The 16,721-nt window shown below is 48.1% G+C and overlaps 1 protein-coding gene across 2 annotated transcripts in view; it reads left to right on the forward strand.

Moving 5' to 3' along the window:
• BLTP3A (bridge-like lipid transfer protein family member 3A) overlaps nucleotides 1-16,721 on the forward strand; it is a 262,471-nt gene that overhangs the window by 143,345 nt on the left and 102,405 nt on the right. For both annotated transcript variants that reach the window (XM_063954906.1, XM_063954907.1), the window contains exons 8-9: nucleotides 12,626-12,794; nucleotides 15,031-15,099. In XM_063954906.1, coding sequence (XP_063810976.1) covers nucleotides 12,626-12,794; nucleotides 15,031-15,099 — 238 coding nt within the window. The remainder of the gene's footprint in view (nucleotides 1-12,625; nucleotides 12,795-15,030; nucleotides 15,100-16,721) is intronic.

The raw sequence follows: 16,721 nt of genomic DNA on the forward strand, positions 1-16,721 counted from the left end.
AACAAACAACGGGACAGGTATTGCGCCAGGTTAAGAGACCCTCAGGCAATAGCTGTGGACGTTCTGGTAACACCGTGGGTGTACCAGTCGGTGTATGTGTTCCATCCTCTGCTTTTCATACCTAAGGTACTGAGAATTATAAGACGTAGAGGAGTAAGAACTATACTCATGGCTCCGGATTGGCCAAGAAGGACTTGGTACCCGGAACTTCAAGAGATGCTCACAGAGGACTTATGGCCTCTGCCGCTAAGAAGGGACTTGTTTCAGCAAGTACCATGTCTGTTCCAAGACTTACCGCAGCTGCGTTTGACGGCATGGCGGTGGAACGCCGGATCCTAAGGGAAAAGGCATTCAGGAAGAGGTCATTCCTACCCTGGTCAAAGCCAGAATGGAGGTGACCGCACAACATTATCACCACATGTGGCGAAAATATGTTGCGTGGTGTGAGGCCAGGAAGGCCCCACGAAGAAATTTCAACTCGGTCGATTCCTGCATTTCCTGCAAACAGGAGTGTCTATGGGCCTCAAATTGGGGTCCATTGAGGTTCAAATTTCGGCCCTGTCGATTTTTCTTCCAGAAAGAATTGGCTTCAGTTCCTGAAGTCCAGAAGTTTGTCAAGGGAGTATTGCATATACAACCCCCTTTTGTGCCTCCAGTGGCACTGTGGGATCTCAACGTAGTTCTGGGATTCCTCAAAACACATTGGTTTAAAACCAGTCAAATCTGTGGCTTTGAAGCATCTCACATGAAAAGTGAACATGCTCTTGGACCTGGCCTGGACCAGGCGAGTGTCAAATTGGTGGTTTTTTTCTCAAAAAAAAAAAAAAAAAAGCCCATATCGGTTTGTCCATTCGGACAGGGCAGAGCTGCGGACTCGTCCCCAGTTCTCTCCCTAAGGTGGTGTCAGTGTTTCACCTGAACCAGCTTATTGTGGTGTCTTGCGCCTACTAGGGACTTGGAGGACTCCAAGTTGCTAGATGTGGTCAGGGCCCTGAAAATATAGGTTCCAGGACGGCTGGAGTCAGGAAAACTGACTTGCTGTTATCCTGTATGCACCCAACAAACTGGGTGCTCTTGCTTTTAAGCAGACTTTTGCTAGTTGGATGTGTAATACAATTCAGCTTGCACATTCTGTGGCAGGCCTGCCACAGCCAAAATATGTAAATGCCCATTCCACAAGGAAGGTGGGCTCATCTTGGGCGGCTGCCCGAGGGGTCTCGGCTTTACAACTTTGCCGAGCGGCTATTTAGTCAGGGGCAAACACGTTTGTAAAATCCTACAAATTTGATACCCTGGCTAAGGAGGACCTGGAGTTCTCTCATTCGGTGCTGCAGAGTCATCCGCACTCTCCCGCCCGTTTGGGAGCTTTGGTATATTCCCCATGGTCCTTTCAGGAACCCCAGCATCCACTAGGACGATAGAGAAAATAAGAATTTACTTACCGATAATTCTATTTCTCGGAGTCCGTAGTGGATGCTGGGCGCCCATCCCAAGTGCGGATTATCTGCATTACTTGTACATAGTTACAAAAATCGGGTTATTATTGTTGTGAGCCATCTTTTCAGAGGCTCCGCTGTTATCATACTGTTAACTGGGTTCAGATCACAGGTTGTACAGTGTGATTGGTGTGGCTGGTATGAGTCTTACCCGGGATTCATAAATCCTTCCTTATTGTGTACGCTCGTCCGGGCACAGTACCTAACTGAGGCTTGGAGGAGGGTCATAGGGGGAGGAGCCAGTGCACACCACCTGATCCTAAAGCTTTACTTTTTGTGCCCTGTCTCCTGCGGAGCCGCTATTCCCCATGGTCCTTTCAGGAACCCCAGCATCCACTACGGACTCCGAGAAATAGAATTATCGGTAAGTAAATTCTTATTTTTTGCCTTATGTTTCCTCACAGCCTAAGAAAACGCCACATTATCAGATGCAGTCCTTTCGGTCGCATAAAACCAAGAGAGTGCGGGGATCTTCCTTTCTTGCCAGAGGTAAGGGCAAGGGGAAAAAGCTGCCAGCCACAGCTAGTTCCCAGGAACAGAAGTCCTCCCCGGCCTCTACAAAATCCACTGCATGACGCTGGGGCTCCGCTGAGGGAGTCCGCCCCAGTGGGGGCACGTCTTCGACTTTTCAGCCACATCTGGGTTCAATCACAGGTGGATCCCTGGGCTATAGAAATTGTTTCCCAGGGTTACAAGCTGGAATTCGAAGACGTGCCTCCTCGACGATTTTTCAAATCGGCCCTACCGGCTTCTCCCCCAGAGAGGGAGATAGTGTTAAAAGCTATTCAAAAATTGTGTCTTCAACAAGTGGTGGTCAAAGTCCCCCTGCTGCAGCAGGGGATGGGGTATTACTCAACCCTGTTTGTAGTCCCTAAACCGGACGGTTCGGTCAGGCCCATTTTGAATTTAAAATCCTTAAACCTATACTTAAAAAGGTTCAAGTTCAAGATGGAGTTGCTCAGAGCGGTCATCGCCAGCCTGGAAGGGGGGGATTATATGGTGTCCCTGGACATAAATAATGCATACCTTCATGTCCCCATATATCCGCCTCATCAGGCGTTCCTGAGGTTTGCTGTACAGGATTGTCATTACCAATTTCAGACGTTGCCGTTTGGGCTTTCCACGGCCCCGATGATTTTCACCAAGGCAATGGCGGAAATGATGGTGCTCCTGCGCAAGCAGGGTGTCACAATTATCCCGTACTTGGACGATCTCCTGATAAAAGCGAGATCGAGAGAACAGTTGCTGAACAGCGTATCACTCTCCCTGAGGGTGTTGCATCAGATTGGCTGGATTCTCAATATCCCGAAGTCACAGTTGATTCCAACGACTCGTTTGCCCTTCTTAGGCATGATTCTGGATACGAACCAGAAAAGAGTTTATCTTCCGATGGAAAAGGCCCAGGAACTCATGTCTTTGGTCAGGGACCTATTGAAGCCGACACGGGTGTCGGTGCATCACTGCACTCGAGTTCTGGGAAAGATGGTGGCGACTTACGAGGCCATTCCATTCGGCAGGTTCCATGCGAGAACTTTTCAATGGGACCTTCTGGACAAGTGGTCCGGGTCACATCTACAGATTCATCAGATGATCACCCTGTCTCCCAGGGCCAGGGTATCTCTCCTGTGGTGGCTGCAGAGTGCTTCTGGAGGGTCGCAGGTTCGGCATTCAGGACTGGGTTCTGGTGACCACGGACGCGAGCCTCCGAGGTTGGGGTGCATTCACACAGGGAAGAAACTTCCAGGGTCTCTGGTCAAGCCAGGAGGCTTGCCTTCACATCAACGTACTGGAGTTGAGGGCCATATACAACGCCCTTCGACAAGCGGAAAATTTGCTTTGCGACCTACCTGTTCTGATCCAGTCAGACAACATCACTGCAGTGGCGCATGTAAACCGCCAAGGCGGGACAAAGAGCAGGGTGGTGATGGCGGAAGCCACCAGGATTCTTCGCTGGGCTGAAAATCATGTAAGCGCCCTGACAGCAGTCTTCATTCCGGGAGTGGACAACTGGGAAGCGGACTTCCTCAGCAGACACGATCTACATCCAGGAGAGTGGGGACTTCATCAGGAAGTTTTTGCAGAGGTTGCAAGTCGGTGGGGACTGCCTCAGATAGACATGATGGCGTCACGCCTCAACAAGAAACTACTGAAGTATTGCGCCAGGTCGAGGGTCCCTCAGGCAGTGGTGGTGGACGCCCTGGTGATACCATGGGTGTTTCAGTCGGTCTATGTGTTCCCTCCTCTTCCGCTCATCTCAAAGATATTGAGAATCATAAGACGCAGAGGAGTACAGACAATTCTCATTGTTCCAGATTGGCCGTGAAGGGCCTGGTATCCGGATCTGCAGGAAATGCTCACAGAAGATCCGTGGCCTCTTCCTCTCAGAGAGGACCTGTTCCAAGACTTATCGCGGCTGCGTTTGACGGCATGGCGGTTGAACGCCGGATCCTAGCGGAAAAGGGCATTCCGGATGAGGTCATTCCTACTTTGATTAAGGCTAGAAAAGACGTGACGGCGAAACATTATCACCGTATATGGAGAAAGTACGTATCTTGGTGTGAGTCCAGGAATGCTCCTCCGGAAGAATTCCATTTGGGCCGTTTCCTTCACTTCCTACAAACGGGAGTGAATTTTGGCCTAAAATTAGGCTCCATTAAGGTTCAGATTTCGGCCCTATCCATTTTCTTTGAGAAGGAATTGGCTTCTCTCCCAGAAGTCCAGACTTTTGTGAAGGGAGTGCTGCATATCCAGCCTCCTTTTGTACCTCCAGTGGCACCCTGGGACCTTTAACGTGGTGTTGCGGTTCCTTAAATCTCACTGGTTTGAACCACTTAAAACGGTGGAATTGAAGTATCTCACTTGGAAAGTGGTCATATTGTTAGCCTTGGCATCGGCTAGGCGAGTGTCGGAGTTGGCGGCTTTATCTAACAAAACCCCCTATCTGATTTTCCATGTGGATAGAGCAGAGTTGCGGACTCGTCCTCAATTTTTGCCCAAGGTGGTTTATTCTTTCCATATGAACCAACCTATTGTGGTACCTGTGGCTACACGGGACTTGGAGGGGGATCAGTACTAAATGCCGCCGGCCGGAATCCCGACCACACAATCCCGACAGGGATGGCGAGCGGAACGCAGCACTATTATATTCTCCCTCTATGGGTGTCGTGGACACCCACGGAGGGAGAATATGTCGGGATTGTGGCGGACGGGATTCCGGCGTCGATATTTCGACCGCCGGGATTCCGGCCGGCGGCATCTTTTTTTTTTTTTTTTTATTCTTTATTTTGCATGGTAAAACCAAACTGGAAAGGCAATACACAAAAGAAAAGGACAAACGGTTATAAAACCACCGTCCAACATAAATTATATTATTTTTGGAAGAAAGAACAACATTCAGAAAAAAAAAAAAACATTGTCAGGAAGTCATCAAACGTAGTGGGGAGGGGGAGGAGGGAAGGAGGGTAAGGAGGGAAGGGGGGACCACAATACAGTCATATATTAATAGGCATTTCGAGAACTTCAAGACGAATAGAGAAAGAGAAAAAAAAAAAGGAAAAAGAAGGAGAAACAGTAACACTCGTCGCCCATGGGTCCGCGGAAGGAGCTAACAACCGGAGGGGGGAGGCGATAATCTACGCTCTGCACTGAGCACTGAGCCAGGGGTCCAAACCTGATCAAAAGTGTGCCCTCGATCATGGAGATAATATGTGATCTTCTCCATGGTTGCAATGTGCCATACTTTGGCTCTGAGAGCTGAGAGAGAAGGGGGGAAGCGTTTTTCCAATTAAGAGCTATCAGGGATTTTGCCGCAGTCAAAATGTGTGTAGCCAATTTTTTGAAGAATTTATCAGGGATCGGGGGAGGGTAACACAGCAAAAAGATCCAGGGATCTTTCGGCACCGGGGATTCCAGAAGGGAATTCAGAAGGGAATGGACTAAGTTCCAGAAGGGTACGATAATAGGGCAGGCCCACCATATATGTAGCATAGTACCTCTGCAACCGCAATCTCTCCAACAGTTCGGAGAGGAAGACGGGAATAGTTTATTGAGTCTATCAGGAGTGTAGTACCAGCGATAGTAAATTTTATATGCCGTCTCCTTGAAAGTGGTTGCAATAGAGCTCCTGGCTATCCCCAGTCTCATGTCGTCCCAGTCCTCGTCGTCCGGGGGGGAACTGAGATCCCGTTCCCAGGCAATTTTGTGGGACCTGGAAGAGTGGAGTCCAGGAGAAGGGAATAAAGCTGGGAAATGAGGCCTTTGGAGAGGTGATGGTTTTTACATATATTTTCAAAGGGGGTAAGGTCTCGAAGTAGAGCAGAGGAGGGCAAGGAAGACAAGAAGTGATGAATTTGTAGGAATTGGAAAGGGTTGAGTGTCCATGAAGGGGCCATCTGTTGAAGATCACATAGGGGTAGCCATTGGCCCCGTTTGGCAAAATCAGCTGGGAATTTGAGACCAAGCAGTGTCCACGTACGGAATCTCGTGATCGAGGATCCCGGAGGAAACAGGGGGTTTTGCCAAATAGGGGTCAAGGGCGAGGGAAAGGAGGTAAGGTTCATCTTCACAGAGTAGTAGTCCCAGAGTTTAAGATTAAATTTGATAGTGGGGAGAAGTTTGGATGTTGGGGGCCGGGAGGTGGGAGATAGACCCCACAAGGGGGTCAGGTCTGGGAGGTTAATATAAGCTGATTCTATATCCAGCCAGGAAATCGAACCAGAAGGGGCATAGGAGGTGACAATGTGGGAGAAATGAGAGGCCAGATAATGGAGTTTAATATCTGGGAAACCCCTACCGCCGGCGGAGACCGGTCTTTTCAGAGTGGCGGCAGCAATGCGAGGGGGCCTATGATTCCATATGAAACGGGCAAGGGCTTTCTGGATGTTGCGAAGGAAAGAAGCAGGGACAGCTACAGGGAGGGTCTGGAAGAGAAAAAGCCATTTGGGGATTATATTCATTTTGACCGCAATAATCCTACCCAGCCACGAGATGAAAAGACTATTCCAAGACGACAAATCAGATTGAGTCCTGGAGAGAAGAGGTGGAAAATTTTCACGAAAGAGAGAGTCGTAGTGGGAGGTCAAATAAATCCCCAAGTATTTGATCTTTTTAGGTTGCCATTTAAAATTGAAGTTAGTTCGAAGAGTTTCTGCCTCTTGGGGGGGGCGGGGGGGGGGGACGGGACATGGAGCAGCATAGCCTCCGACTTGGAATAGTTAATCTTATAGCCCGATACAAGACTATAAGAATGGAGAACTGAGAATAATTTCGGGAGCGATATGAGCGGTTGAGTCAGGGAGAGGAGAACGTCATCCGCGAAGAGCGAGATTTTGGGGTCGGTAAGGCCCACTCGGACTCCATGAATATCCCGATGGGATCTAATCTGAGAGGCGAGCGGTTCAATTATAAGGGCAAATATCAGTGGGGATAGAGGGCACCCCTGACGTGTACCATTAGAGATGTGGACTGGGACTGGAGCAGACGGGACGCCGTTAATCAACACCGTAGCAGAGGGAGTGGAGTATAGTGCTAGGACACCAGCGAGAAAGGCACCAGACAAGCCATAGGCCACAAGAGTGGCTTTCAGAAAACTCCAGGAGATCCGATCAAAAGCCTTTTCGGCATCTAGGGAGAGCAGGATCGTAGGGGACCCCCTGGAGTTCGAAATATGAATGAGATCCACTGCACGTCTGGTGTTGTCCCTCGCCTGGCGGCCCGGAACAAACCTCACTTGGTCATAGTGAACCAGAGATGGGAGATATGGGTTCAGGCGGTTAGCCAGGATTTTAGCAAATATTTTTAGGTCCAGGTTCAAGAGGGAAATAGGTCGATAACTAGCACAGTTAAGCGCATCTTTACCGTCTTTAGGGATCACTACAATTCTAGCTTCCAGCATCTCGGGAGGGAAAGAGTCGCCATGGATTATCCCATTAAACAGTGAGTGAAGGTGGGGGGTGAGCAGGTCAGAAATTTTTTTTATAGTACAAAGCAGTAAACCCATCCGGGCCAGGGGACTTGCCAGTTTTTGGCATGTTTATAGTCTGAACAACTTCCTCCACCGAGATCTCACTATTAAGATGATCCATAGCGTTCTGAGGTAGCTTGAGCAGGTTAGAAGCAGAGAGAAAGTGGGAGATCAGGTCAGAATGGGGCGGAGAGGACGAGGGAGTTGAGAGGGACGGAAGATTGTATAAATCATTATAGTAGGTTTGAAAGGCGGCCCTTATTGCAACGGGATCATGAACTAAGTGGTTGTGGGGATCTCTAATTGAAATGATATTCGTCTTGGCCCTAGAGGAACGGAGTCGTGCTGCCAGGATTTTGTCCGCCTTGTCTCCCTTCTCATAAAAAGATTGGCGAAGCCATGTAAGACGTTTAGCCACTTGCCTGGAGAGAAGGAGATCAAGTTCCGCCTTGACTGTACGGAGTTCAGACAAAGCAGTTTGGTCAGAAGACACCTTATGTTGAGCCTCCAGGGTATGGAGTTTAATAGAAAGCCTGTTAATCTGGGTAAGGGACTGCTTTTTGGTTGTAGAGGCCAAGCTGATCAGGTGACCCCGAAGGACCGCTTTGTGAGCCAGCCAGAGAGTGGGTCTGGAAATATCTGGGGAGTCATTCAAAGCAAAGTAGTAAGAAATCTGGTTTCGAAGATGGGACAGAATCTCAGGATTATGCAATCGAGAATCGTTTAGATGCCATGTCATAGGACGAGGGCGAGAGAGTAAGCCTGAGATATCGCAAGAGATAGGGGCATGGTCGGACCAGATAAGCGGATAGATATGGGCAGATTGGAGATTCAGAGCGAAGTCGTGGCTGAGCATGATCATATCGATGCTGGAGTAGGAGTTGTGAGGTGAAGAATAAAATGTGTAGTCACGAGCAGATGGGTCTTTCACCCTCCAGGAGTCGTAGAGGAGCTGGGACTTCATGAGACGGAGGAGGGACCCAGAGCGAAGAGAGTCCAATGAGGAGGGAGAGGGCAGAGAAGGAGAGCGGTCCAGTTTGGAGTTTAGAACAGAGTTGAAATCCCCTGCGAGTATGAGTTCCCCCTGCCGATATTGAGTAAGGAGGGTATCTAGTTTGGTGAAAAACAGCTCTTGATGTTGATTAGGGGCATATACATTAGCTAATGTGCATAATTTATTATTAAGTTTCCCCACTAGTACAAGAACACGGCCCTCTCTGTCCACATGGGAGTCAATAAGTTCAAAAGTGAGGTGACGGGCAATCAGGATCGCGACCCCCCGTTTTTTGGCTGTATGATCGCAAGCATAAAAGGAGTCAGGGTATGGCCTACAACGTAGTGCTGGGTGGGAATTATGTAGGAAATGTGTCTCCTGGAGAAAGACCAGGTCACCTTTATGAAGTTTAAGAGAAGCAAAAAGATTTCCCCGTTTTTGGGGGCTATTAAGCCCCTTCACATTAAAAGAAAGGACCCGAAGACCCATGGGCGAGCAACTGAGGAGCAGGCAAAAATAGAAAAAATGTTGCAAGAGACAACGTGGTCAGAGGGAAGAGAGGAGGGGAGGGAAACCGGGAAGAAAGGAAGGGCATTTGGTCATCCGGCGGTGGGGGCCAGGACCGATGGCGCTGACAAGGGGGAGGGATACTAGGTGGCCGAGGGGCACCTAGGTCAGCTAGAGGGCTATAAGCCCCCAGGGGGCGCGGCAAGGCATCGAGACAATGCATCGCAGCGTGCATAGCAAAAGATGGGAGACAGACCTCCCCTGGAGAACCTGAGGGAAAAGGCTAGAAAAGAAGACAAGATTGAAGAGAAGATGGAGCGCGAGCACAAAAGGGGTGCGAAAGAAGGGTAAAAAGAAACATGGAAAAAAAAAAAAAAAACAGTGTAACACATTGCAGTAAGTTAGTAACGTAATATGTGAGAACCGACTATGAAATTGCAAAACCAGAACACGGCAAATCAAAAGTCAAACAGCTCCCCATCCAGGGAGTACGACCGTAGCAGGTCGTCACGAAGGAGGCTACAAGGCAACAAAATAGAAAACTTGGGGCCAAATCAGGTTGCTGGAGGCGGAGCTGGAGACGCCACATCAGCTGGAACTGTAAACCACTCTGAGCGGGGGGGCGGAGGTGCTCTCTGCTGCTCTCGTGGGGGCAGGTGCGCAGCAGTAGAGTCTTGTACGTTGGTGTGAATGCCTAGTTTGGACAATAAGGATTGGGCTTCAGATGGATTTCTAGCTGTGAGTAGTTTTCCTTGATGCCAGACCAAGATGCGGAAGGGGAAACCCCAGCGGTACTTGACGTTGTGTTGCGAGAGCAAGGAAGTGATGGGTTTAAAGTCTCTACGTTTGGCCAGAGTGAGCGGGGATAGATCTTGGAAGATCTGTAGGGAAACGTTCTGAAAGGAAACAGAGCCCAGTCGACGAACTTCTTTCACAACGGCCTCCTTTGCGGTAAAGTAATGCATTCTAAGAATTACGTCTCTGGGTTGGGAAGAATCTTGCGAGCGAGGTCGAAGGGCTCGGTGAGCCCGGTCTAGGAGGAGATGATCTTCAGGAGTACCAGGGGACAACTGGGCAAAGAGACGCTTGAGGTAAAGGTCAAGGTGGGTCGTTTCAATCTCTTCGGGGATACCCCGAATCCTCAAATTATTTCTTCTTGCCCTATTATCCTTGTCTTCTTGGTCCTCCCTCAGCTGGGCAATATCTTGACGAATCTGATGAAAGTCGGTCTCGACTGACTGTTGGAACGTCACCACCTCCTCCACCCGCCGTTCGAGTTGATCAGTTCTGGAGCCAATTTCCGCAATATCAGACTTCAGTGAGTGGAGGGCTTGGACTGAGTTCTTAACATCTCTGACCTCCTTGAGGAGGGAGAGAAAGTCCCGCCGGGTGAGGGGTGTGAGATCGTCGTCTTTGGGATCAGTGTCGGAGAGACCGTGAGAGTGTTCAGAAGTATCGGATCTACTCTTGGCCGGGGTGCTCTTTTTAGTAAGGAAGGGCTTGAGGTCAGACCCCTGGGATTTTTTTGGCACCTCTAGGCATCTTGAGAGGGTGGAAATAGGGGTGGTCGGAAAAATAGAAGGTAGAAAGGGCGCTCCAGCCGTTCGGCTCAGGACCAGGGGGGGTGGAGTAGCAGGTTCAGGGGAGAGTCATGAGAACGTCAGCAGAGAGCCGTGGGTGAGACAGAGTTAGAGAACCACGACACTGCAAGGGTCCTGTATGGTATGAAGAGGCAGGCAGGAGCAGGTGGAAATTTTAATGGAGTGCATACAACTTCATGCAGTGGGGCCTATCCACCACCAGAGGGAGCTAGACAATCAGGGATGATGAGCACTGAGGATACAGTGTGATTCCTGGTTTGTACACCCCTCTCCAGGGCCAATATATGGAGCACACCCGCAAGGTGAGGCCCGGCCACGGACCAGCCGGTGACCAGGGCAGCTCCAGGGCCAGGTATCTGGGGAGAAGGAGTGATGGCCACCGGAGTACAGATCACAGCAGCAGGGGGAGGCCTCCTATGACCACCAGAGCAGGTAGGAGCGTGCAGGAGGGATGGTGGAGGCAGTTCAGTGAGAGGGCTGTGTGGGTGTGCAGGTCGCCGGGAGGCACCGTCGTGGCCGCAGTACAGCGCTGGAGCTCACCTGTTAGCATCGGGTCTTGGCTTCTGGACGGAGGGTAGGCCCAGGAGAGCAGAGGAGTTGGCTGCAAACACGGGCAGACCGCAGGGCAGTGTAGAGAGCCGCCGGAGGTAGCTAGACGCAGTCCGTGATGCCCCTGCCGCCGCACGCACAGGTCCCGCCGGCCGCAGCAGCGGTGATGAGAGAACCGCCACAGACTTCACACACAGGGCAGCCGGCCGCCGGGTAAGCAGGACTCCACTCCCACGACAGCCGCTCCGAGCCGACAGGGGGGAGACAGAGGAAGTCCGCTCGTGGTGTGGTGTCCCGGGGCTCCGGCCGGGCCGACTTCAAAATCGAGGCCCCGGCTGGGGGTTTGTGAGTAGGCCGCGGGCGGCGGCAGCATCCGCGGTACTCTCCGGGCGTGCTACTTGCTGCAGTGGGTCGGAGAGGGAGGTAGAAAGAGGGCTGAGGAAAGGAAAACTGAAGGGAAGCGGGCCAAAAGGGTAGATTTATTGTAGTATTAGCAGGAGCTCAGAGATACTGCGTCCGTTCTCTTTCAGTGCTAGGCCACGCCCCCCCCCCCCGGCCGGCGGCATCTTGACCGCATCCCCTTGGAGGATTCCCAGTCCCTTGATGTGGTCAGGGCATTGAAAATTTATGTGGCCAGAATGGCCCGGGTTAGGAAAACAGAGGCACTGTTTGTCCTGTATGCAGCCGACAAGACTAGCAGACTATTGCTCTCTGAATCTGTAACACGATTCAGCAGGCTCATTCTACGGCTGGATTGCCGTTACCAAATTCTGTAAAGGCTCATTCCACTAGGAAGGTGGGCTCTTCTTGGGCGGCTACCCGAGGTGTCTCGGCTTTACAGCTGTGCCGAGCTGCTACTTGGTCAGGTTCAAACACCTTTGCGAAGTTTTACAAGTTTGATACCCTGGCTGATGAGGACCTCATGTTTGCTCAATCGGTGCTGCAGAGTCATCCGCACTCTCCCGCCCGTTTTGGAGCTTTGGTATAATCCCCATGGTCCTTACGGAGTCCCCAGCATCCTCTAGGACGTAAGAGAAAATAAGATTTTAAACCTACCGGTAAATCTTTTTCTCCTAGTCCGTAGAGGATGCTGGGCGCCCGTCCCAGTGCGGACTACATCTGCAAGGCTTGTATATAGTTTTTGCATACTTAGGGTTATGTTACAGTTTTGATCAGTCTCGGGCTGATGCTGTTTGGTTTATGCTGTTAACTGGTTTGTATATTCCATGTTATACGGTGTGGATGGTGTGGGCTGGTATGAATCTTGCCCTTAGATTAACAAAAATTCTTTCCTCGTACTGTCCGTCTCCTCTGGGCACACTTTCTCTAACTGAGGTCTGGAGGAGGGGCATAGAGGGAGGAGCCAGTGCACACCCATATCTAAAGTTCTTTTTAGTGCCCATGTCTCCTGCAGAGCCTGTCTATCCCCATGGTCCTTACGGAATCCCCAGCATCCTCTACGGACTAGGAGAAAAAGATTTACCGGTAGGTTTAAAATCTTATTTTTCATCTTCAGGTCCCTTCTCCCACAGCTCCTCCACCATGGTCTGTGTCCCCTTCCCATTCTTCTTCCTCTAGTATTGGTCAGTATTTTGACAAGTTTGATGTGAAAGAGACCTCTTATCATCTCCTCATCGCAAGACTGGAAATACATGTGTGTGATGAATGCCAAACAAGGGGTACAGGTACAAGTCTTGAGAGGAGGTTAATATGTGTTCAGTATAGACATGCTGCAATTAGAATTGCATATTGTATAAAATTCCCCAAAAAGAGATGTTTGTTCAATTGACTATGTGACACAATATATTTGCATTTTAAGAACTGTGTAAAATGAGCAGATGGCATTGCTGTAGACATTGGGGCAGTATTTACAGAATAAATGTATTCTCTGAAAGTATAACAGTTTCGTGTTAAAAAAAATAAAATATATGTTGCAGTTAATTGATACTGTTAAGCTGGGTACACACTAGACAAGATTTGCTTCTGTTTGGCCACGTATTTTATGACTGGCAGCCACCAGCGCTGGTTTTGCCTATTATATTGACCATGAATAATTTGAATTGGTCCTGGACCCCCAACCCAGGGCACCCCTGCAAGTGTCCTGAGGCACCCCAGGGAGCCACGGCACACAGTTTGGGAACCTCTGCACTAGACAATTTGTTGTACAATCCGGCGGATCGGACCGTAGGTAGTGGGGCCCACCGGGGGTTTCCCCTGTGGGCCGGCCCAACCCTGCTCGACGGGGCGGCCCAGTAAAGATAGGGATGCAGGTGAATGCAGCCATGAACTATATATTGTGCATTGTATTGTTCAGTGTATACGCCACAGACAATATATTGTTCTATTGGCTGTGCTGTCAGTGGAGTACACACATCATTAATCGTGTACACAGCTCTATGTAGGTATATCTTCTTTGAGAGTTTGCTATGATGCCACACTGTGGGTCTAAGAGATACTGGTACTTTATTGGATGGGTAAGGAACAAATCCAGTTACATGTCACCATCCTCATTCAGGTCTCGCTCGCCTCTTTCAAGAACTCACGGGAGAAATGCTTGGAGAAAAGTAGAATGCTGGATGTACTGGCAGCTGTCTGTTGATAACATAATAGAAAAATGTTCATAGGTCTTAACTGATTATTTAGACCCCACAAAAACTGCTCATCTTTTTTTATTACTTATTTAAGTTGAAAAAGTATTTTAATAGTATATTAAAATATTTTATTTAAATAAGAATATATATCTAGGGGGTGTTTTGTACACCCCCGGTGTCCATAGGCCCCCATTATAAAATAACTTCCCACTCTCTATTGGCAATAGAACCCACAGTGGTGTTAAATCCTTATAATAGCACCCCACACCCCCTTATTAGTAAAAAATAAAATAAAAATTATAAACCCCTTATAATTATAAGCCCCTTCCCCCTGTTAAATCCCTGTTTTTTTGTCCCCCAACAGCCTGTGGCCAATGTCTTTTTTATTTATTTTTATCATTATTACTACTATGCAACCCCTCCCCCCCCCCCCTTCAGCGTGATTTTACTTTATACTCCCCCCGACCCCCCCACAGGAATACGTGCCCCATACCACAGTCCGCCGTATACAGGGTGCAGTGGTGGGTATGTTAGGAGTCCCTCCTGTTGCAGCTGATCTCTGCACTTGCAGATATCTGCCAAGTCGTGCAGGGAGAGGAACCAACTTCCTCAGCGTCACTCTGGGGGTTCCGGGGAGCCAGAGGCAATCCGTCCTGCACTTTTGCGGAACGGATCTCCTAATCATCTCAACGTGCCGACACCACGGGCAGTGTGTTGCATGTGATGCGATCTGGCCAGGTAACGTACACCTGGCTCCAGTCACATCACAAGTAAAAGTGCCAAGCAAGTGGTTAATAGCTGTCATTCTTGTAACACACAATGTAAATGCTATTTTCATCAATGCAGACAAAGCACTTGCCCAATGGGATGTTGTGCCAGCAGCATAATGTTGCCATTTGACATGTTGACACTTGCAAAATGTCGACATGTTCAGTATGTTGACATGAATGTTGACAGACAGAATGTTGACACTACTATTGCAGGGTAACCCTAATCTTATCTGTTGACATTTTAATTGTTGACACTCTGAACATGTTGACATTATGAATGCCGACATGCTGACTACATTCTGTTGTGGAGATATGGTTGAGTTGGCTTCCAGGCTGCATATGGACAATTGATTCGTAAAAATGTGGGAAAAAAGAGCTTTTTGCCTTACATCAACAACATAAGTGTGTGTGGCTAGATGTAAAAATAAAAGGTCACCTTGCAAAAAGTGAAATTCCTCTCATCTATAAGAGATTAAATAGTACTGCAATTTATTTTCTTTCTTGTGTCAGTCATGATTTGAATCTGCTATGTGTTATGTAACACTTCTGTCACAATTTAGTGTCCGGAGGAGCAATCCAGATGACTTTCCGCAGAATCGGATTGGACTATTATCCATCCCACATGGCAGGTATGAGGGGTTTCTGCAATCTAGAATGTGATGTGCTGATAAGTGTACAGGAGGTATGGATTCCAAAGGTTGACACCCCAATATCAACATTGTTAAAATGTCGACAGGCAACGTGTTGACATTCTTAGAATTCTCATTCACATGTGATATGTCGAGATTAGTGTTAGGCTACATGGGATGGGTGAGGATTAGGGTTAGGGGCGGCGGATAAATAGTTACCGCTGGAGGATCCGAGGTCTGACCCAGAAGGGTCAGTCACAGGACCGCCCTAGACCCGGAAGGAGGCAAGTCACCATTGAGCCACCAGGGACAAATGTCAGCATTCTAATATGTCCACATTTCATTACTGTCTACATGATGAATGTACCATTATGACCATGTCGACATTCTCATGTAGACATAATGACTGCTGACATGCTATATCCAACCCGTACAGAGCATGCACAGATAATGGCACACACACGTGGATGCACTTCATTATTGTCTGTTGGGATCCACCAGTGTTGCCTTCCATGTATCTCTGCCTGCAGTAAATTATTGGGAACATAATTTGAGATAAAGACTGTCTTCTAGGTCTCCCCGAAACTGTGCTAGATTATCCCCTGTTCCCTCCAACTCAACCTATTAGACTACAAAATGCGTACTGGCGGAACATGCATACACCACACTCTTACAGTTTTTGCTTCGAGCTTGTTCTTATTTACAGTCTTAGGTTTGGAGGGAGCAATATTCAGACAATGACTAGTGTGAGTTATCATTTTAAATAATATGATTGTTTGCTTAATCGTGTTTTTCTGAAATCATTTTATTTTATTTAAATGTGTGGAACCCCCTGAATTTTTTTAAATCATGTCTTTTTTTTGTTTTGTTTTTATTTTCCAAAATAAAATAAAACTTCAAAAGCAGAGCATAAATATAGCAATGAGCATAGAAAAAGCTATGGGATACTACAAACAGAAATGATGAACACAATATGGTAAAATTCACATCAGAAGACACAGTCACAACCAATACACATACTTTTAGTGATTAGAGTAAATACAGGACAGGAACATTCATAAACAGTATGGTAAGTGATCAATAATCAATAGTCGATACAGTGCTAGAAATATGTCTGCACTGAACAGTAACAGAAAAAACATCAAAGTATCATACATAAAGATGGAGGCATCTTCTGGCAGAGGCATTTCAGTGGCGGTCACCATGTGGAGATTAGGTGTATTCACGGTAAGGAGGTGCATGAGCATATCTAGATTCCTAATTGAGGGTCTGTATTCTGTCAACGTTTTGGGACACTTTCGCTAGTTCTGATACGTAAAGCGTTCATGAGAAACTGTTATGTTAACCAGGGGCACCCAGGATGAAAAAGGTGTGAGCAATACAAACATGGGCTAAGGTTAATAGATTACTCACATTGAGGGAATCTGGTGGAAAATAAAAATGCCCACTAAAGCTGTTCTAGTTTATGAATATTGTAAGATGACACTACAATAAGCAACGTTTATTTAATACATTACAATCAAATATTTATAGTATAACAGGGGTCAAAGCAATAAAACATATGGTGCTGACATTTTATATAAATTAACACTACTATACTGCTTCGTTGGTATATGTTCCAT

Source organism: Pseudophryne corroboree, chromosome 2, assembly GCF_028390025.1.
Source record: "Pseudophryne corroboree isolate aPseCor3 chromosome 2, aPseCor3.hap2, whole genome shotgun sequence".
NCBI classification, from domain to species: Eukaryota; Metazoa; Chordata; class Amphibia; order Anura; family Myobatrachidae; genus Pseudophryne; species Pseudophryne corroboree.